This window comes from Festucalex cinctus, chromosome 10 (assembly GCF_051991245.1).
Source record: "Festucalex cinctus isolate MCC-2025b chromosome 10, RoL_Fcin_1.0, whole genome shotgun sequence".
Classification (NCBI taxonomy): domain Eukaryota; kingdom Metazoa; phylum Chordata; class Actinopteri; order Syngnathiformes; family Syngnathidae; genus Festucalex; species Festucalex cinctus.
This window is the reverse complement of record NC_135420.1, coordinates 9,099,312-9,123,088: the sequence shown is the minus strand read 5'-3', so window position 1 is coordinate 9,123,088 and position 23,777 is coordinate 9,099,312. Positions and strand designations below refer to the sequence as shown.

At 37.6% G+C, this 23,777-nt stretch overlaps 1 protein-coding gene across 2 annotated transcripts in view; it reads right to left on the bottom strand.

Annotated features, from left to right (window-relative positions):
- The window catches only part of raver2 (ribonucleoprotein, PTB-binding 2), a 67,208-nt gene that overhangs the window by 15,257 nt on the left and 28,174 nt on the right, over positions 1-23,777 (bottom strand). For both annotated transcript variants that reach the window (XM_077534812.1, XM_077534813.1), the window contains exons 3-9: positions 18,691-18,998; positions 18,109-18,273; positions 12,472-12,663; positions 7,304-7,424; positions 3,491-3,573; positions 3,319-3,417; positions 2,641-2,752 (exon numbers count right to left, since the gene is read on the bottom strand). In XM_077534812.1, coding sequence (XP_077390938.1) covers positions 2,641-2,752; positions 3,319-3,417; positions 3,491-3,573; positions 7,304-7,424; positions 12,472-12,663; positions 18,109-18,273; positions 18,691-18,998 — 1,080 coding nt within the window. The remainder of the gene's footprint in view (positions 1-2,640; positions 2,753-3,318; positions 3,418-3,490; positions 3,574-7,303; positions 7,425-12,471; positions 12,664-18,108; positions 18,274-18,690; positions 18,999-23,777) is intronic.

The window sequence follows — 23,777 nt, the reverse complement described above, 5'->3', positions numbered from 1 at the left end:
CATCTGACGAGCAAATTTCTAATTTTGTGGAGCATTTTTTTTTTTTTTTAATTTTTTTTTTGCAGTTGAATGCCAGGGAAATGAACTGAGCTGAGGGTTTTATTAAACAATAAAGATATGAGCAACCAGTCCAGGGTGTCCCCCGCCGACTGCCCAGAGCCAGCTGAGATAGGCGCCAGCACCCCCCGCGACCCTTGTGAGGAATAAGCGGTCAAGAAAATGGATGGATGGATAAAGACAGACCCGTCACCAGAAAGAAATTGTAGGGGGGGCATTACCTTTTTTTGGGGTGGCACACTTTATCAACCTAAATCTAATGTTCATCAGGTTGAACAGCGGCATTGTGACAACTGCAAAAGTGTTCAGAAATATTTTCTGTCACTTAAAAGCGGCAGTTCGTTCTGAAATCTAAAAGACAAACTGAAAAAAAAAATGTGTAGTTCATTTTGCATTTATTCAACTCAAAAGTTCATTTGAAACAAATCCACTCTTCACTTCTGTAAACAACTATGTCCGAATGAATGACTCTGTGACCCAGCCCCTTCTATCTGGAATTGGCTAGCAGTTGCCTTCATTTGCGTGTTGGATTAGGGCTGTACGATATGGACAAAATTTCCTTTCATTTTTACCAGACATCTCTATTCTTTGATCTTTGACTCAGCATGAGACTTCACATCATTTTACTCTTTTTTTATGGTGCCTTCTGTATTTTGTGTTATTTTATTTCTATACTTGTACAATTTTTTTTTTTTTTTTTTAGTATTTTATTTGCGTGTATACTTATCTACTTATATTTACTCTAATTAATTTTATTTTGTGTTATTTTATTTCACTTGTGTCTACTAAAAGACTAATTTCTATTCCATGCACAGCACTTTGTATGCAGCAATGGCTGTTTTAAAGTGATTTAGAAATAAGGTTGAGTTATGTCGATGATATACAGAAACAACATATGGGTTCAGTGAAAAACTAAGCAGAATATCAATCCAAAAAGGATGTGTAAATTGCTGTTTTTTTAATTAGAACTTAGTGACATTCATCAACTTGAACAAACTTGGCAATAAAAAAAGAATTCAACTCACATTGTACTGCAACTGCTTTAGTGATAAATAATTTTATGCTCCTTAGTTGTTGTTGTGTATGTGTGACTGCTTGGGTCTGTTAACAGCATACTGTGTATTGCTACAATTCATCCGTGCTGTGTGGCTTGACTAATTAAAATAAAAGTTTGACACTCACTTGTAAACGTAACCAGTGGACTCAGGATTCCCATTGATGTCAACTGTGTCATCCTGGATCGAGGTTTGGCATTTGGTGGCTTCCATTAAAGCGGCACAACGTGCTCACTGCTCAGTCTTTGTCCCAGCGCCAGCCGGCAAATGCGCACTATCTACCCGGAAGTAGATTTGGCTAAGGCACGTCTGCAGAGCGCGCGTCTCCCCCCACCCCACCCCATCCCTCCTGATCCTGATTGTCATTGGCTCGTTTAGTTGTCAATCACAGCCAAACTTGAAAGGAGGTATGTGGTTGGCTGGCACGCCATGCTTTACTTAAAACAGAAGACGCAAGTTTACGTGACTGATAGGACGAATACTTGGTGAGTCATCTTGCTAGGGCGGGCACGGCTGACTGACAGGGCGGGCACGGACCCCCAAGGCCCGCCCATGGCGACGGGTCCGTGTCTAGACATAACTCCTTTGCTTTTCCTGTCTATTCTCTACTATTCCAGCGTGTTCCCTTTGCTCTGTTTGTGACTCGCTTTCAATCCTGCCAGCTCCGTGCACATACAGTCAAAGACTATATGTCAATTAGTCTCTGACAATTAGCAATTGACAGTCATGTGCAATGCAAACCTGTTTATTTCCAACCTTGATATATTTGAGATGCGGGCTACAGCCAAATTGTTGCCGCCAGGGACATTTTTTCCTAACCCCAAAGAGAAACTTTACATTATGGTGTAATAGCTACTAGGGATGTAACGATATCCAAACATCACGATACGATATTATCACGATATGAAGGTCACGATATGATAATTATCGCGATATTGTGGGGGGATTGGCAATATTTAAAATAGATCACAATATTGTAAAAAAAAAGAGCTCTTACTAAAAAAGCACAATATTGTACTTTTGTACATAACAGCAATGCATATAAACCACCTACAATCTCTAATAACAATATTGAGGCACTTACATGCTCATGCAAGCACAAGTGATCGCTTCACAAGCAGATTCGGTTCCTCTTCATCTGTCAATTAGCATAGATTTTAAACATAGAAGGCCAAAACATCCCTCATGAAAATGAAATTGCACTAATAAACTAGCCACTAGAGGGTGCTAGAACTGCACAAATGGAAATCAACCTGACTTTTTTTTAACAGATGTGGTCCTTTTAAATATTGTGAACATGACGACGACGATATTGTGGCAGTTTTAATATCACAATATCGTGATATTGCCCTTATCGTTACATCCCTAATAGCTACACATTCAACAGTCACGTGAAATCTAGAAAAAATTAAATCAATAAAAGCAGTTTAAACAAAAACACAAAGAAAGATGTATTTTGAGTGTCAACATGTTTTCATTTGTTTGTAGTAATTACATGTCAGCTTTACATTACAGGCAGTCTACTAACCTGAGGGGGAGTCTCCCAGGAGGCCTTTCCCAAGTGCTATGAGTCCTGGAGCCTGCAGCGGTAAAGTTTTCTGCATCAGCAACCTGGATGGATCTCCCAGCAGGCTGGAGGCCTGAGGAGGTGGAAGGAAAAGGTTATTATATATATATATATATATATATATATATATATATATATATATATATATATATATATATATATATATATATATATATATATATATATATATATATATATATATATATATATATATATATATATATATATATATATATATATATATATATATATATATATATATATATATATATATATATATATATATATATATATAATAACCTTTATATATATATATATATAAAGAAGGGTGTCTTAAGTATCTGACAGGGTGCTTGTAAAACTTGAGAAACCAGCAACAGCATACATCCATCTGCCAATTGTGCTGTTCAGGGTGTCAGTGAACAGGCTTCCTTCCATGGTTCAAAAAAAAAATAAAAAATGTGAGCTTCATTTAAGAGTCTGGATTCTGGTGGCAGGTTAGTTATAATACGCCCGATGTACTAACGATTATTCTACTGATTATTTTGATAATCACTTGAGTGATTTTTTTGTGCTAAAAAAATGAAGCTAAACATGTAACCACAAACAGACACACACCTCAACACACAGGTACCTTACCCTGCCGATGCGCTTGTCTTTGATGTGTAAAAGCTGCCGTTGAGCAAGCTGCATGTGCAGGAGGTTCTGAAGAATGAGTCCATTACCAAACATTGCACTCTGCAAAAGCAAAAGAAGACCCCGAACTTTGACATTATCATCACACACACGCACAGGTTGATGCGGTTGTAACCTGATGAGCTTTTCCAAGTGTTAGAAGAGCTGCAGTGAGAGGCGGCCTGAGGAATGGCAGGTTCGTGTGACGGCCATACTTCCCTGAAAAACAGAAAAATCAGACTAAAAATCGAACTACAGGGTGACAGATCAAGGGAACTGAATCCACAACGTCAGGGATACTAGACGACCACTGTGCCATTGGTTTTTTTCCCTAATTTTAGATGACATGAAATGGATACTCCAAAGTCCAATTCTTTGCTTTGCATTATTATTCACCCTCTCAAGTTTTCCCATTTCACCATATCTCGTTAGATGTCCTTTCAAAACAAATGTTAATAGAATGTCAATGAATGTCATTGCAGTTATTCTACAAAAAAAAAAAAGTCAATTAACAAAGAATTTATTGTAAAATTATCCAATCCAATCCACTTTATTTCTACAGCACATTTTTATAAACAAGCGTTTCCAAAGTGCTGCACATTGAGATCCGCACAATATCATACACATAAAATCTAGTAAAACTAACTATATAAAAAAAAAAACAGTCAATAAAATACTAAAACACAATAGGTAAAATAAAAATAAATAAATAAATACATTAAAAATAATTTTAAAAATAAAAAATAAATATGAGAAAAAATGACACATTTTTCCATTTAATTTCAGTAATGTCTTTCCCCTTTTTTACAGTTTGAAAGTTTATTCGCTTAAATAACAGACAAATATTTGTGAAATTAAGATTCATTTGCGAACATATATTGACAATAAATATATGTATTTCTCATGCATTTTGGGGAGTAAAATACCAGAAATATTTTCTGTTTTTACAGTTACAATGATTTCATGTTATTTTACATTCAGTGTAGAAGATTACAGCTTATTTTTTAAAATTAAAAATGTTAAAAATATAGAAAAAATGTGTAAAATAAAATAAACATTGAAATTCAGTTATTTTATTTTATTCTTTTTTTTCTTGCAGTGTACATATGTGAACCACACACCATCAGCTTCAAAGCTAATTGTAGCTTCCTCCAGAATAGGTAGAGAAAGTTTAACATTTAATCAAGGCCCTAATTTTAGATTTTGTATGCGCTCTTCTTCAAAGAGAGCTCCCCCACCTCTCATCATCTCTTCTTCCGGCTCTCATTTGTCCCGCTAATGTCACACAATTTCATGTTAATACCTGATTAACTATTAATCAAATAACGAAGCCCGCTACAAGGCGAGCAGACTCTTCAGGGAGTCTGATTATCTTCCAAGCTGCTTGAAGCAAAAGTACTGCTCAAAAAACGAGTTTGGGGAAGACCTCAACCATCAAATTCACAAGTTTATTCATGTCGTGAGCGCACAGTTGTCGTTTCCACATTGACGAGGGAATTCCTTTCTGCAGTGCTCGGATGCACAACACAAATGAATCCTTATGAGACTTCTAAATTCTAATTAGTGCTTTAAAGTAATTGTTTGACAAAAAAACTCATGAAGGTTCTCAGCAGGGTTTTAATTGTTGTTTACCAGTGTAAATATAAATATTGTGCAGTTGCAATAGAGCGTAGATACCAGCAACAATGTCAGTAGTTTCACTACTTTTAATTAAGTTTTGTGAGTTTGACTAGACTGGCTTTTGGAGGAAAATATCACTGAGAGGAAGATGGCTTCATTTTTTGTCGCTGAATATTGTATTGCCTTAGTGTTCTTTTGCATTTTCTCGAGAAGGCAGATAAAGACACATCATTCTCAAATTTCCATTTTTGTGCCAGGGCAAGTCTAGTTTAGCATGTCTGTGAATTTAGTAGACGCGCTACGCCTCCCTGGGCGTGATGGTTGATGGAGCTACTTGGTGACAGAAAAGTACAATAGATTTTAGACTCGCTGAAACCAGGTCAAACTTGTGGCGTAGTCGGTGTAATGTAATTTTGGTGGATTTGATTCGTTGGGACACAAAATCACAGGTGCAAGGTGGTCTGTAATTGCCCACATCACATGTGTAGCTAACTACATTATCCACAAGTAGAGATTTTCAGTTCATCTGTATAAACACACATTTCCCTGATGGAAATTTATACATTCATAGATCGTTTTTTTTGTGTCTTGCATAACTGTAAACCTAATTTAAAAATTACTTTTTTTTTAATACTGTCTAGTGACTGATTAGATTGTTGAGAATGGTTGTGGTTAGCGTAACTTGTAGAAGCAATATCTACTAACATAGATAATAAAACATTTACTGTTGGGATTTTTATGGATCAAAAGAAAGCATTTGACACGATAGACCATTCTATATTAATGAGTAAATTAGAGAAATATGGTATAAGAGGTTTAACATATAAATGGATGAAAAGTTATTTGGAAAATAGATATCAGTATGTGCAGTTTAACAATATAAATTCAAATCACTTGAAGATTACTCATGGAGTTCCCCAAGGGTCTGTTCTAGGCCCTAAATTATTTATACTGAACATAAATGATATCTGTTGTGTCTCAAAAATATTCAAAAGTGTATTATTTGCTGATGACACAACTCTTTACTGTTCAGGAGAAAACCTGAAGCAGCTTCTGACTACTGTGGAGTACGAATTGAATACAATAAAAAATTGGTTTGATATGAACAAATTATCATTAAATCTAACTAAAACAAAGTTTATAGTTTTTAGTACTAGACAAATCAGTCAAAATTCTGGTGAATTCAATTGAAATAGAAAGGGTGTATAAAAATTAATTTCTTGGAATAGTTATAGATGATAAATTATGCTGGAAGTCACACATAGAAAATGTCAAAAGGAAAATGTCAAAAATCATCGTGATACTCTACAAAACTAAGGATATTCTGAATATGAAATCATTATACACGTTATATTGTTCATTATTATTACTATATTTGACTTATTGTGTGGAAATCTGAAGAAATGCATATAAAACAAAATCTAACTCTGTTTTCAAGTTGCAAAAACGAGCCACAAGAATTATTAATCGATCAAAATATAGAGAACCAACACATTCACTATTTATTAAATTAAACACAATGAAATTTTATGACTTAGTTGAGTTTAAAATAGCACAAATAATGTATAAAGTTAACAACAATCTACTCTGCCACAGTATTCAGAAGCTATTTGAAGTTAGACACAGTCCTTATGAGATAAGGGGTACAAGTGTCTATAAAAACCCCAAAACAAGAACAAATATTAAGCAAAGGTGTGTTTCTGTAAGAGGTGTTCATTTGTGGAATAGTTTTGGTAATGACCTGAAAAGATGCAAGTCAATCGTTGAGTTTAAAAAAAATGTTCAAAAATAAAGTTCAAGAGTATTATTTGGATCAGACATGAACCGGCACAATTGCAGAAATGAAATGAAATGTTCTTTTGAGTGCATTGTGAGGGTGATGAGGGTTGTATGTGCGAGTATGATGATGTATTGTTGCGGTGTGCGCCTAGGGGTTTCATGCACATGCGCTATTGGCAATTGTACGTGTGTTGAAGTGGGGTTGTCCACATGAGTATAATTGCAGGTTTTCTTTTATTGTGATGTTAATTTACTGTTGAAATAAGAAGTAAAGAATAAGGAGTATGATTAGATAAGTTTTTAAATTCTTCCTACTCCTTTTGGACATGTAAACCATTTCTAATGATTGTTATGAGGTTTTTTTTTCTTTTTCTTTCTCTTAATTTTTACTTGCTATTTGTTTATGTTTATATGTTATGTTTACATGTTCAATAAACTTCAAACTTCAAAATAATAGTTCCTGTTTGAAATTCCGAAATTATCAGAGAATTACCAGTTCAAAAAGGAGTTTAAATTAGAACAACTTGGAAGTGCACGTCACCCATCTCACCTCCCCTTTTCCCTGTGTGATAAGGTCTCATGAGGATCTGTAAGGCCGCAGGGTTTGTCATACTGGTCAACAGCTGAGCTAGGTTCGGTTCTGGCAGCAGCCCTTTCCTGTTACTTAGAATCTGCAGGGAGACAATAAAGTCAACACATTATACAAGGAGGCACAAGATGAAGAATCAAAACATACTGTTTGTTTGATGTCATCATTAGTGCCCTGTGGTGGCTGCTGTCACGATTGCTCTCAATTACATCATCAGGATGCGTCTGCCATGTCAGCAGAGTTAATTTTGGGCACACACAGAAAGAAAAGGACAGACTAGATTTAAAAAAACAAAAACAAAAACAGCTCAAGGCGCACAGGCGAGAAAAAGGAAGTAAAAAACATGGGCGAAAATGAGCTGCAAGATAAATGGTGACATCTGGGTGTGGATCTATAAAGTGATTAATTATCACTGTCCTAAAAATGACTGTTATCACGTCATAATTTTGTATGATAAACCAGTGGTTGCACCATAAATTTCCATATTCATTTATTTATTTATTTATTTTATGTCTGGGTCCCATGGTAACCTGAATAACCACCAGGTATGAAGTAGTTTGTTGTTAAAACTAAAGTGCAACATGCAAAGAGGACATGAATACAAATATGAGAAGCAAGATTATACACTAGACTAACTGTTGACAGGCCAGTCTAGTACTTGCGCTCCTTCACTAGCCACACTGTTGTAAGATGTGCAGAAAGTGTCTTGGCATTGTCTAACTGAAATAAGCAGGGATGTCCCTGAAAAAGACGTTACTTGGATGACAGTACAATGTATGTTACTCTAAAACTTTGTTTTTTCTTTTCTTTTCTTCTTCTTATTTTTAAATAACAGTGCATATTACAATCAGGATGTAGCTTTTGGTCTTTTGCCCAGACGACGCGACGTACATGATTTCCACAAATAATTTGAAATGTGGAGTCATCAGACCACAGCACATGTTTCAACTTTGCATCAGTCCATCTCAGATGAGCTCAGATCCATAGAAGCCGGTGGCAATTCTGGGTGTTGTTCGAATACGGTTTTGCTTTTCATGGCAAAGTTTTAACTTACATTTCTAGATGCAACGAGGACCTGTGTTAACTGACAATGGTTTTCTGACGTGGTCCTAATATCCTTTACACAATGATGATCGTTTATAATGCAGTGCTGCCTGAGGGAACAAAGGTTACAGGAATTTAATGTTTTTTTGTTTTTTTTTTGTTTTTTTGTTGTCCCACTCGTGCAGACATTCTCCGAATACTTGGACAATATTATGGGCTATAGATTTTGAAATCCCTTAATTCCTTATGGTGAGATGCATTCTTCTTCACTGCTGGCCTATTTGCTCATGCAGTTGTTGCAAAAGTTGTGAACTTGCTGTCATGACTGGGTCACGCAGGGGTTAAGTTTGGGTCATGACCGTGAGGTCAAGTGTCTGTTTTGAACTGATGTTTTGAACTGATGTAATCGGCATCTAGTTTCAATTGGTTTTAAGATATGTGTTGTCAGGAGCTATGTGATGTCAAGAATCTTTAATCTCTTTACTTGGTAAACAGCCAATCAGATGATTCCATGTCAGCCCTATTACCCACATGTCTAGCCACAACCAATCAGATTGATTCATGGTATAAGCGGTCTTAGAAATGTATGTTTTGTCAGATTATTGCCTCTGTTCCTCTGTGCATCTCCACAGCCCAAGGGGGCTGATTTTCGATGCATTCTCATTGTTTCTCGTCTAGTCAAGTTTGTTCAACGCCTCTCGATGTTATGCGAATAAAGAGTTAACTCTTATTTGTGTCTGTGCTTTTGGGATCCAACCACAGAACGTAACACTTGCCCCCATCATTAATTGTGAACACCTACTTTTATAGTCAATCATCACACTCACCTGTTTCCAATTAACCTGCTCACTTGTTCCAAACAGGTGATTTTGTTTGTTTGTTGAGCATTCCTCAATCTTACCAGTCTTTTGTGTCTCTGTGTATCTTAGAAGGCCCAGCAAGCTTCAAATGATATTGTTTTTAAAAGGAGCTCAGATTCAATCACTTGTCACAAGTCCCAATCACAGAAATATACAGAAACCATTTGAAACTGACATGGACAACGGCAAGTAAGGAACAAAGCAGAACCCACTGATCGAAAAGTGCAAATATGCCTGCAGCAATTTAATTCATCAGACTGTTATGAAATCCAATTGAATTACGACTTCCAATTGAATCCTTTGCGGACGTTGGTCTGCACGGAGAGCACAACGTCAATGCTGGATGTTCCCACTGCTATTTAAACCAAGCATTAGCCGCAGAGCTACATTTCTTCCTTGTCTGCCTTGGGACAAAGGCATGACTTCGGCCCAAGTCGACCTCGTTTCCCACCTTGTCACAACAGCAAGAGACAGCTTGACAGTGATGGAACGGGTTTAACTCCAGCCTGTCAGGTCAAGAGGAATACAGTCTAGAACACACGCGTGTTCACGCGTGTGCTGTACATTTGCATGTGTCGAACAGCATGTGTGCGTGTGTGAATGCGAAAGCATCCTTCAAAGGAAAAAGAGAAGCAAGAAAACATTTTCTTAATGCTATTCCTTCATTTGAAAAAAAAAAAACATGTCAGCCTGCATCAATCTGTTTGGCGACTGGCACAAATTCAAGCCACACGCCCACACATGAACACACACTTTCAAGTGCCAGAGAGGTAAGAAAGCTGCGAAGAATGGAAAGCGAGAAGCACCGCGTAAGGAGGCGGAGGCAGCCATCTGGTGCCTGGCATTCACAATGGCAGTGACCAAGGGGAGAAATCAGAGAATCGCCTCAGAGGAAAGCTCGAGCAAGGGCTGGATGTTGATCTCTTTCTGAATCTCACATGTTTGTTTTGCCTTTGTACACATTCATTAAAATAAACCTGAAGTGGCCTTGGGGTACTTGAGTAAGCGTTCAATCTGTGTTATCCATTCTCCCCATCGTCATTACATTTACTTTGACATCTCAGAAAATTGGGACTAATATATATTGTATGTTTGGTGAGTCAAATATTTCTTCCCTCACATTCATGCGGACTTGGCCATGAGAGGTCGGCATGAAGTTGAAATAAAACAAAGTAATATAGAGCAATGAATATTGTGCATTCCATTCAGTTGGAAAGCTTTTATTAAACTAACAAATGTGTTCAATGTGAATGTATCTTTGTTGTTTTGGTGGGCCAGAATCTTGGTAGTGAGGGGAGCATTATGTGGGGTGAGCACGGGTGTTTATGGAAGCAATGTTGAGTTCAGCGTGCTAATGTTTGTGACATCACATGAGGTCCAGTATTACATCACAATTTGGGCTTGACTGATAAAAAATAAATTTAAAAAATCCAATAACCAATGAATCGGTCAAGTATTTTAAAAATGAATGGTTTAATTTCTTTTTTGATCCCTCAACACATATCAACAGAGATAAGAAATACAGCCAGAGCATCAGATTCTATCACAATACTTTGTCCTCTAGTATTTGTGTTACTATACAACGGAGAGGAATTTTCAACAATGAAAACATGCAAACAAACATGAACTGAAGAATTTACATTTAGATTTAGGCCATAAATGTATGTAGTACATAAGCAAGGTAATGAGTGACGATTGTGACAAAACATGACCTATGCATGATGCCCATTAACATTAAATCACATTCTTCTACTCCATCATGTTCTTTGTCATAAAGTTATGCCTTGAAAATAAAACACTAGAAAAACCTCTCTCACATCATCTTTGAGTTGCATTTGAAATATCCGATGTATAAAAAGAAAGTTTAATTTAAACGTGAGCTAATCAAAACCCTAATAATGGACACTAAACCTGAATATAAACCTTATCAGCATACTGTATATATACTTAGAGACATCACATTAATATTATTCTTACAGGCACAAGCTGAAAATTATTTGTAAAGATTGAAATGTTGTAATTGTTTACTAATCATACAAATAAAGAACAACAAAACGAAAACTGTGAACTGAAACGGAGATACGAAGCGAACCATGGATTTTGTGAACTGTTCCATTACAATACCTTAGTAATGCAGTCTAAGCATGAATATAAATCTTATCAACACAAATATACCAACAGTCATTGTCCGAATGGACATATAAAAGGATAGAGGAGGATATAACACAGAAAAATGTTCTGTTAGCCATGTATGCACTTTACTTCCTGCCCATACCTACTAAACAGCATTTACTGTTCATATTATTATTATTATTATTATTATTATTATTATTATTATTATGAAAAGGCCTAATATCTGCCCATATAATTGGCTGGGCTGATTAATAATAATTTGGGCCCAAATCACAGTCCAGAAAAAAAGTTACATCCTGTTTAGCTCCCACTGATTTAAATGAAGGTAACCTCTGTTTTCATCCACCGGCTACCGTTGACAATTTGTTTGTTTTTGCTAACCTTTCCTCATACTGGCACAGACTGCGACTGGGGGTTTATTTCAGACGGTGGGAGACAATTGAGGAGACTAATCAGTCTTTCATGCTGTAATTATCATGTCAGTGCTTGACTGTCACATTTGGATGGGATACCACAGCCAGAAGGACTTCTGCAGCCACGGGGGTTTCTTGCAAGTGCAACGTGTCAAACTCCGTGCATCTGAACGCTGACTGAGTGCTAACCAAACGGTGATGGAGACACAATTAGAAATAGCTGTGAGAATGTCAGCACCTGCTGAGCCCACAGTAATATTTGAATTTCATATTTGCTGTTGCTTTTATTGCTCATCTATGAAGTTCTGAATTTGATGTATTTTTATTTGTTATCATAAGGGGTCGTTTCCTGTTACTGTATGTTTTTCTACCATGATAGTGAGTTCAAATTCTGACAAATAAAAAACAGACAGACACCTATTATGATACAAATACATTTTAAAACCTGCTCCTACAAGAAGCCATTCAGGCCTGTAATACACTGAAAAATATAATTAGGGAAAAATAATAATAATTTGGACAAAATAAAATGAGGTGTCTCACTCACTCGTGCGAATTCGTGATGACACTTTATGACATTTCTTGGTCATTAGGAATGATTAACACATTTGTCATTTAAAGACTTCAACTTGTAAAATGGAGAACTTCTGTAACTTTTTCGAGTGCACTTCTTACTCACCATACCCTGGGCGGCGATAAGTGCAGCCAGAGTGCTTCTCCCTGAGGTGCCGGGGGTACAGAGTGACAGACGGACCTCCCGTCCTCCCACCAGTTTTCTGTCCATCTCGATCAGCACCGACTCTGCTTGCTCCGCGGACACATACTCCACCACACCGAATCCACGCACCGGACTTCCTTCATCCTGAGCAAGCTGGGGAAATAATGATGATATTATTAGCATAACACAAGAGTTTTCAGCTTTTATTTAAAGGTAAGATTAGACTCACATCACATAGTTGTTTTAATGGCCACTTCTGACCATAGATGAGCATGGGATCATCGACTGAATGATCGACCTATCTTGCCCATATTCATGAAGAAGAAACCAAAATACTTGAACTCCTCCACATGGAGGCAGGATCTCATTCCCCGATCTGGAGTGCACTCCACCCATTTATGACTGAGGACCATGGTCTTAAATTCCCAGGTGCTGATTTTCATTCCAACCGCTTCACACTCTCCTGCAAGTAGCTCCAGTCAGAGCAGCTCACAAAGAACCACAAACCATAGAACCACATCCTTTGCAAATATCATATGCAAAACTTAGGCCACCAAATATCCGAATACATCTGCGATACCGAAATATTCTGTCCAGAATTGGACACAAACTAGGGAAGCCTTGGTGGAGTCCAACCATAACGATAAAAGAATCCGACTTTCTGCTGGCAATGCGGACCAAACACCCATATCAGTAGGTTTGGTACTCCATACTCCCAATACAAAAACAAACATAATTATGATAGTGTCACTGTTAGTGTGGAATAGCTGATCTCAAACCGTAAGACGTTTTAAGAGTTCAACGGTTATATACACAATATAACCTTCTGCCTTTATTTGACAGTGATTTTTGTTGTTGTTCTTATTATAGTTTCTAGATATAACATGTAAGATCAGAGTCTCTTGCTGACAAGCGGCTCCGCTTTCCATTAAGTAGCATTTTCCAGCTCCTATGAGGTAGCTAAATAATGCAGGGAAGCTAATGGCTACTAATGGAGTATATTGGGTGATGGCATGCTAATGTTTAAAATGTCACACAGCCTTTTGTCAGTAGGGCAGAAGAATATATTCAACAGCTCACTCCTCGGAGAATGTGTCGATTGTTTTCTTGGTACTGTTTTTTTCACATAATGTGCATTTACACTGAACAATATATTTTTTTCGATTGCATCTATGAGTTTGAATAAATATCAGCTGGAAGCGATTGTACTGAGCATGAAGGCTAATGACTGTTAGCAGCCCTTCTCAATCTATCAAGGGCACCAAAATTCCCCTCCCACCTTGCATTCACTCATTTGGCGTTTGGTGCCTCCGGTCTGAACAGAAGATGCATGGAGGGAATAAGAGTGGGAAAATGGATATGTGTGTCGAGGAGTGGGTCGATAGGCCATTATCATCAGCATACATTAAACAAACTGCATGGAAATGATGTGAATCACTCTCCCACTTCAGGGATAGATGGATGGATGGAGACAGAGGGAAAGTGAGGAGGAGATAGAAAAAAATGGCTGCAAGAGCAGTGAGTGGGAAAGAAAAACAAATAAAAACATGCTCATTGTTATTCTTGTGTGCAGATGTGAGAGATGGTGGGTAAAATGTAACACTTATTACATCAACATTTACTCAACAAGGTTTGAGTGAAAATTGCATACGGGCTATCAACTTTGCGTGCAAGGCTGAGTAACAATGCAAAAAAATGAGTGAGCTGTTTCTGCACTCAGGTTTGATTAAACATTCAATTTCATTTTTATTTCAATGTTATAATTATGTTCACAGTGATGCTAACGTAATTTAATTGTTGGGTGTGGATATATCAATTAATGGTAAGCTATGATTTTTATACTAGGCCTAAGTCATTTTCCTTCAAATTATTATTATTATGAAGCTGTTGTTCTACCTAAAGAAAAATAAAAGACCTTCTTAAGGTGGAAGATGGAAAAATGCAGTGTCAGTGCAACCACTCTGAATACCTTAATTGTGAATAAATGGCCATTGAGAAGTGATTGGCCACCTCAATACTGTTACTTTGATCATTTTGCATAAAAAGGAAGTAAAAATATTTATGTTGATAAGTAATGTATGCTTATGACAACCACATTGTATCCCACCAGAGACCCCCAATTGTTTGATGTACTGCAGGGGTCACCCCCAAGGACCACACGAGAAGCCCATGAGCCTATTCTCAAAAATAACTCACCAGTAATGGGACAATATAACTTCCAAGGAATATTGTGGAAGTGATCATATGAGAATGAAACACTTGCAGAGGTTTGCAGAATGTTGCAAATGTATTTATCTCTTCCTTCCTTTTTAGACCATTGTTGATAATTATGAGAAATCAATAACATGATCAGTGTCTTCACATAGATGCATATAAGATGAGTATAATTAATGATTAATAATAAGATAATTGAGCAAATTTGTTATTTCAGAAGTAGCTTACAGTTTCAAAAACGTCAGAAGTTCCTTGGATATCTTTAAGTCAGGCAGTCTACAGTTTTTGCTGGGGCATGATGTAACAGGCTGTAGCAACTGGCGTTTTGTTGAAGATATGATATGCCGTGGGGCCAACAGGCATACCGTTGCAATGTCAGCAGTCTTACAGGGACTGTGATTAAGCTTGAATCCTTCAATTTACCAGTCAAGTTATTCATACGGCACTACCAGTCCTTATGAACCAACAAGCGAACAGTGTGTCTGATAGCTCTTGACCTCGAGTTGCACCAGACATGAAATACTGACTGAAGATATAAAAGAACGTCATGACATTCTATATTTACTTTTAAAATTAAACCCTTGTCACCTAGTGATCAATGTTTATTTTCTCCCTCAAACCTGCACATCCTTACTTAAGATCTCCATCCAATCATAATTTCCTCTCTAGTAATATAGTCATCTTTTTTTCTTTTACCTTCTGCTCTCTCCACCTTTTCAGGCTGACTCAAACTAAACTGTTGTCTGGAGGTCCCTTTCATAGGTAGCAGATTTATCGCTCTCAGGGTGAAGACTGCAGGTTAAGTGCACTCTGATCAGGAAAAAAGTGACAAGGCTCTAACTCAACTAATGCGTAGGAAGGAGAAAAGGCTTAGGCCAAACGGCTTACAATACACAGCAAATAAAGATGAAATATGAAAAAATGCATATGTGACCCATTTAAGTGCATATGAATGAGAAAAAGTTACTAAGAGTAACAGAACCCAATAATCATAAAAATGAGCAACAAAGAGCTTGCGTGCAGTTGCACAAAACGAGGCTCCCTTTTACGTCACCTGCTGAAGTTGTTTTTACTCCAATGTGCCTTGATGATGGTGCTGAAATAAGAACAAAAAACATCCAATCTAATTGGTCTTTTTTCTTTTGCCAAAAGTCTTACGTAACTACATGTAAATTCATTTGGACAAGTCCATGAAATCACAAAGACTATGCTATTTTTTATTTTTTCTTGTGCTGCTACTACTAAATATTCTGCATACTTGACTTGTCCAAGATATGAAGCTGTATTGTTGTGCATTCCTGCGCGTGGTTTCACAAGCCTTGGAAAATAAGAAAATGCTGCAGTGCAATAATATACCATACACAAATGAATCATACATTCAAAATATAAAATCACTGAACGAGCCATAGGTCAAAGCCTACTGGCTATGTAACAGTGAAACAACATGAGCTCGACGCCCACAAAGCACCATGGGACTGGAATGGTGCGGTTCTATCGATTTCTATGTGGGAGAGGCCAGAGGGGTGGAGCTAAAACTGGAAAGCCAATAGATGACATATAGAGTAGTACCAGTGAGTGATGTCAAAATGGCTAGGTGGGGGTGGAGTGGATGAAACAGAACAAGGTGGTGTGTAATGTAGCTGAAGTGAGCATTTCACAGCAGCCACAAGAATACTGACCCTCAAATTTTATATCACCACCTTGCAGCAGTACATATTAAGGAATAAAAAAGAACGAAGTGGATAGAAGTTGTAATATTCAATAATAAAATTAAAAATGGAATTAGAGAAGAATGTCAGATTAAAACAAATTAAAACTGAGATGAATGCATTTGAATGTGAACAAAACAGCGGAATATTTTCTATAAGTCTTTTGAATTGGATATACTATAGTGGTGATAATGTTATGGCTTGTGGGTGTAAACAATCATGAGATTAAAAACACTAAACTGGGCTCATAAATTCACTTGGCAATCGATCCAATGCATCCAATCTGATCTCCAATATATTTAGTAAACAGGTAATATATCACTTAATGGATATAACATCAATATTATTTATGATTATACATTAATCACTACTGAGGACAGCTGTATTCATAGTCAGGCCCTGATGAAAGCTTCTCAAACACTTCTTTTGGTACTTGGTCAGGTAGGAAGGAGCAGTTTGTCAGCATAGTTCAAAGCGTGGTAGAGGATGAATTAAAATATTTGTGTTTCCCCACATCACTTTCTACGCAATAAGCACATTACTTGAGCAGCTTAAGGAATATAAGCTTCTGATATCCTATTAGGTGGATATCAATGTTATATAAACATTGAGTTGATTGGTTACTAAGTAAGCAAAAACGACTTATTAGAGGTGCAACGATTATTCAAGTGAAGTCATCTTTATTTTTATGGTGCTTTCAAACAACCTTAGCTGTCACAAAGTGCTTTACAGACAAAATAATGATGACAGATGAATAGAGGTAAACGGCAAGATGTTCCGTGCAAGTGACATGGGCAATTGACCTTACCGTAAGGCACACCCACATGATCTATGAAACCAATCAAAACGCAAGACGTCATGTCTGCCTCAGCACGTTAGTTTTGCTACGAACAAACAAAGCAATCCAGCTCCCAGTGGTGCATTGCGTGGTTGTCCAAAGGCAAGAAAAAAAAAATCAATAAAAATGGTTAAACGCTATAGTCACCGGCTTGTGTAAGAGAGAGAGCCATTATCCTGATCGACTGGAAGGAGGTGTATGGTTTATTCCCTTTGTTAAACACTCAAACAACTACGAAAAAATGTCTGCGCTGGATCAAACTTTGTGGAAGACCACACACACGACCAGTTGAATCCCTCCAAAATGACCAGAAACTACTACATCTGCACTAAGGTAATCCATTGTTGTTTTTAACCAAAGGCTAACGATAGCACCGGTTGGCTAACCGTCCACGCATTTGTTGACTTACTATTTACTATAAATGCCAACAAAACATTCAAACTATTAGGTAATGTGAATTCCTTCTTACCCTGCTTAACAGGAACAATGTCCAAAAACTTTAGTTTTGCCAACAATCGGAAGAAGTGAGTGAGGCGACTCTGTCTTTTTATGACTTCTGTACCAGCATACAGGGATGTATATTTAAAGCCCCTTTTGCTTGCTTGGAAGTGAAATATCGGCATCCTGAAAATACCTGACCGAGAAATCATAAGGAAGTTCTGACAACTTTGCCATTACTGTGGATGCACTTTAAGCTCATCTCGACCGGTAAATGCCTGAGGGCGCTGCTCGTTGCATTTAGTGGGCGGTGAGGGGTGTGCCACAGTAAGGTCAATTCGAAACCACCTTGCACCCACGACCGTGTGTCCATGTGAGTGCTTTATCTGCAAGGTTTACCTGGCAGAAGACAGGTCTGTAGGTTTCTGAGAAGATCTGGGTCATCTCTTCAGAATCACAGAGGTCCAGAGGCAGTCGGTCCACACACACACATTTGGAGTGCAGGTGCTCTTCCTGACTCAGCTGGTTGACGTCCATCCATTGCACCATCAGTGAGCGATCACCCTAGAAAATCACAATTCTTCCTTCACATCAACTGCTCTCATCAGTTTGTCACTGAAGTGCTTAAGAATATACACTACTACAGTATCTGTTAATATTTGATGCTTCCACCAATCATTTTCTGTAGGTCTTACTGGCACGTTCAATAACATCCTTGTCTTGGTGTGTGGGAGGAAGCCTACTTTCAGCACTAATTATCCCCAATGTAGTAAATAATTTGAGGATTTGTGTTTCTCCTTTTTCAGACTCCTCAAACCATTCACAATATAAGGTTTCCTTTTCTGGCAATATATTAAAAACAAAACTCTTGAAAGACTACTTTTTCTAGTGATGTGCTATCTGTCAACCAGCTATCAATAACACATTGACAACATAGCTTGGCATTATTTATTATTCAAAAAAAGAATCTGCTCAACGTACCATTGGTCGTCCCAGCAACTCAGAACGGGCCCGCGAAGCAGAGTCTTTCTTCATGTACTCGACAAATCCATAGCCTTTGGAGTGGCCCGTCAGGTCGCTGTATACCAGGAAGGCGCGCTCGATGTTTCCGTAGGAACGCACCAGCTCCTCAAACTGCTGGGCGGTGAAGGTGTGGGGCAGGTTGGTGAGGCAGAGCAGGGAGTCTGTCGGCTGCAGGGTGACATTGATCAGGCGTCCCCGGACAGTGCTGTGATGGAGGGAGCGGATGGCATCCTGAGCCTGGTCCCCGTTCAGCAAAGTCACAAAAGCTGGAGGAGTGGACATTATGGAGACAGCCACAAAGGAAAAAGACAGACAACAAAAACCAACACAAAGAAATGAAGGTACAGACCAAAACAGATGTGTGAGAGACAAACAGACATACAAAGCAGACATTTGACGGACGTTTGTGGCAAATTCACAAAGAATATGCGCATGAAAATAAAATAAAATGACAGCTCAAATGTGGAAGAAGAAATTGTCCAACATGCAACCAACAGCACACACAGTCATAATGACAGACAGACAGTTACACAAAGAGAAAGACACACATTAGCGATAAAGCCAAAAGGGAGCCACAATGTAGGGGGAATACACTGTGAGACACACATATACTGTACGAGTTAACCAAATTTTAAAATGACATGCCAGAGAAACAGTCACATGTGAATGCTCAGCGAGCCAGTGATTTCCTATTTATGGTAAAGGGAAAACGGACTGAGCTTCTATAGCACTTTTGACACCATATGTTGCTCAAAACGCTTTACAATAGTACACTCTTGTTTCTCTTCAGAAAAAAATAAAATAAAATAAAATAAAAATAAAAATAAAAAAACGCTTTACAATGTGTCACATTCACCTATTCACGCATGTTCAGTTGTGAGTTGATTGTAGAGTCTGGGCCAATGCAGTAATTGATACATGATGCGTGTTTGTTTACAAGTTACAAGTTACAACCTGATTACGCTGCGTATTGTTGGATATGTTGTGATGAAGATCAGGTCTCATACATGCAGTATGCTTTTCATGCCCCAGATCTACTATGGAGGACCAAAACTGCCAAAATTCAAAATAAATAAATGACTAAATAAATACACGTCGACTAAAAGTGAAAATAAAAATGAATATAAAAAATATAATTCGAAAACTATATCGAAAAAATAAGTATAATGGAAATAAATGGAAATAAATGGAAATAAATCCGTTTTTATTTTCACTTTTAGTCATTTATTTATTTATTTATTTATTTATGTATTTATTTTGTCAAATATTTATTTATTTTGTCATTCATTAATTTAGTCATTTATTTACCTATTTATTTAATCATTTATCTATCTATTTATTTAGTCATTTATTTATTTAGTTATTTATTTAGTCATTTATTTATTTTGAATTTTGGCAGTTTTGGGCCGTACTGCCAAGTTGAAATGTTATTCAAATGAGGGGGCGGTCCTAAGCGTGTCTTGGGTTGGACTCCGCCGTTGCAACTGCCTGTCATTGGTCGAGTGAGCAGCTGGGCGAACAAGGAAGTCTCGCTGGCTTGCATTGGAGAGCTCCAGCAATGGACGACTATCGACTATCGACACCTCAACTTGCGACTTGTTGCTAGACAACAAGTGGAGCAGACAGTGGGCAAGATAGTTGTCCATTGCTGGAGCTCTCCATTGCAAGCCGTCAAGACTTCCTTGTTGCTGCTCACTCGACCAATGACAGGCAGTTTGCAACGGCGGAGTCCAACCCAAGACACGCTTAGGACCGTCCCCTCATTTGATTAACATTTTGACTTGGCAGTATGGCCGAAAATTGCCAAAATTCAAAATAAATGACTAGATTGACTGGCAATCAGACCAGGGTGTACCCCGCCTCTAGCTCAGCTGGGAAAAGCTCTGGCTCACCCGGATCTTTAATGAGGAGAAGGGCAGTGACTTGTAATTGATGTTTTTGGCTGTGATATGCTTTTCGCATGTCATATGGTCATATGATAAGACTCGCAAAAAGAAACTTCACTTTCTATATAGTTCTTCCTACCTTAATCATCCCCCCAATGCCCACTGCACCTATTGATTGCCCACTATTGTCTTTTGAAAAGTCATCTACCTGTCATACTCCAGTGACTTCAGTGTTTTGTTTTTTTCTGGTCTTACGTCTCTCTCATCTCTTATCCCACTCCATTTTGAGTGCCCATTTCTTCCTTAAGATTCTGCCTTCAACCAAATCAATTACTTCAAGCCTCATCTAAGACACTTACACTTAAATTCCGGACGTGATGGCCCATTTTTCACTCATAGCCTCTCTTTATATATTTTTTCACCAGGAAATTATATTAGCATATAATTTTAATTTCATCCATTTGGTTTGGAAAAGTTAGTCGATAACCTAGTGTAGCTGTTGGCCTTGTCTTGATAGCTATGTGTAGCATGGGGAGCTAATGCTGCCGGCCTGGAGTCCAACAAAACTTGCGTCGCTAAATGTCTAAAAACGGAGACCAATCGCCACCAAAATTAAAACGCACATTTCTACTCTTATCCATGCCTACCTGTAAAGGTTTAAATAAAAAATAAAAATAAAAAATAAAAAAACATCAATCAGCACAAGCACAATATTTTCAATTTTGTGGAGATGATAGTGTTTATTTTCCTCATAGGAGCTCACATTATGTGCCAAATATTGTAGTGATCATTTTGATGTTTTCACAGGTTGAAGGGGACAAGACTAGGAATGTGTATATGAATTTTGGGGACGGATTAGTTACCGTTTTCAGACAATATTATGATGCTTGCTTCCCCTTGTGATGTCTTGTAAAAACGTGTGAAATCAGTTTTGTTTTGTTTTTTTTAATTGTAGTGCTCACATCATTTTTTACACAGCAATTGGCTGGCAACCTGTTCAGTGTGTACCCCACCTGCTGCCCGAAGCCAGCTGGGATAGGCTCCAGCACCCCCATGACCCTTGCAAGCAGTTAAGAAAATGGATGGATGGATCATTTTAACATAGCGATCTTTCATTTAAGTGCCCATGTTAGGCTCATTCAAGTGTCCATTTAATGACTGGATGTCTTACACTAAAAGTCCAATCTTCTTTTAAGAGAGCGTACTAGCTGACATTAAGCATTACGAGGAGATGGAACTGATTTTCCCTCTCGTTTGACTATAATGGAAATGTAGCGTGAGAAGCGTGGGATGGTGTAAAATTCTGCATAATACATTCTCCAATGGTGAAGAGTGGACATCAGACTACAAAATATCTTCAAAATAACCTTGTAAAAAATGGGATTGCAATTAGTGAGTGGGCAGCAAGGAAAAACTACAGAACGTGAGACAAAAATGGAACATTTCGCAGCATGGTAATTATGGACTTTTGCTTTAAAGCACATCTATTGTTTCTCTGTGGGGTAATTCGGGCATTGGGAAGGGAATGAAGTCAAATGTTAAAACCCTCTCGAAGGTGGCATTTCCAAAGTTACAGAATGTTCCCTGTTGAAAAAACTAATTAAAATCAGGGGAGTTTCAAACAATGTGTCCTCAAGAGACTACTCTTCTCATTTTCATGCAAGGTGGCCCTAATGATAATTACCCCTCATGTTAGCCCAAAGGTCAGGATAGATTTCATGTGGAGTCAGGAATCTCATTGGAATAACATGTGATTGGGCTAATAAGGAAATAACTTTAATACCATGTCATCACATTATCTTTGTCTTTCACATGACTTACAAAGCTTTATTTTTTTAAATGGTAAATGTATTTATCTTGATTCCCAATAAAATACAATTTGTAAACACAGCGTATTAAAATAATACATTATACAAAATTATGAAATTCACTAACTTACTGAACTTGCGGTTACATGCATCATCATTGTGCCAAACATAATGACAACCTTTTAACAGATCATCTCATTAGCAAAAGGTGAAAATTGCTTCTAATTGCGAGTCAGAGCTGAAACGGCATGAAGACAGCAAAAGGCGATACGGGGTTTAGAAACTGTCATATCGTAAAAAAGTCAGCCTGACCCTTTTTGAAGTGTCCTGTCGAACCAGGTGTGACAGGACTGAACGGATGGGTGAGTCTATGAGTTTGTTCCCCAACAGTGTCCAATCCGCACAAACACACACACGCACACACACACACACACACACACACACACACACACACACACACAATGGTCATGACTCATCTAACAAAGATGCACATGCAAATGTTTTTGGCTGAAATGCAAATTGTCCTGAGATCACAGTAAGCACAATCTTCATGCAGACCCGCCTAGGCCATAAGGGGCTTGTGTCTCGCACATTTGAGGCATGGATCTCTAAAAAAAAAAAAAAAAGAAACATTTATTTATTTATTTGTTTGTTTATTCATAACATAGTAGCTATTTTAGTGTTGAGAAATATTAACATTGAGTTGTTTATCACTAAAATATTAAAAATATGGTGTAATTTGTTTGATTTTCTGTCTTATCTACAACAGCCTATCCAGGCCTATCCAGGGCAAATACGTCAATGTTAACAAGCAACAGTCCCACATTTTATTTATTTATTTATTTATTATATTTTTAATTGAATCAGCATGTTTTTTTGTGCGGCATTTTGTAATGTGCCATTACTGTAAAGTATGGATGTATTTGGAAATAAAGAGAGCCAAGGAAATGTCGTAGAATGGCATATGGGACCGTGTAAAACTGAACATAAGCATAAAAATATCTTATGTTGCTTACTATGTCCAAAAGCCTCAACCACTTCTCACCAAAATGTACGTGTACATCTCTACTAGTTATACCCACATTAACGTCTAAAAACGTCATGATGATCAGTCTAAAATTTAGTATTTTATGGATGAAGTACTTTCCTCATTAAGCGACGAGCTTCTATAGTAAGCACCTCTATGAAGGGAAAAGCTGTAAGCCATAAAATAGGGTAATATTGGGTGACTGACAGAGGTTGATATGCACATATGTAAGTAAAGTTTTGAACATAACATTTGGTCATGACTGATCAGTTTTCGGACATTAAGCAACATTTACTTTTCATGCATTACATGTTTCGATTGTCC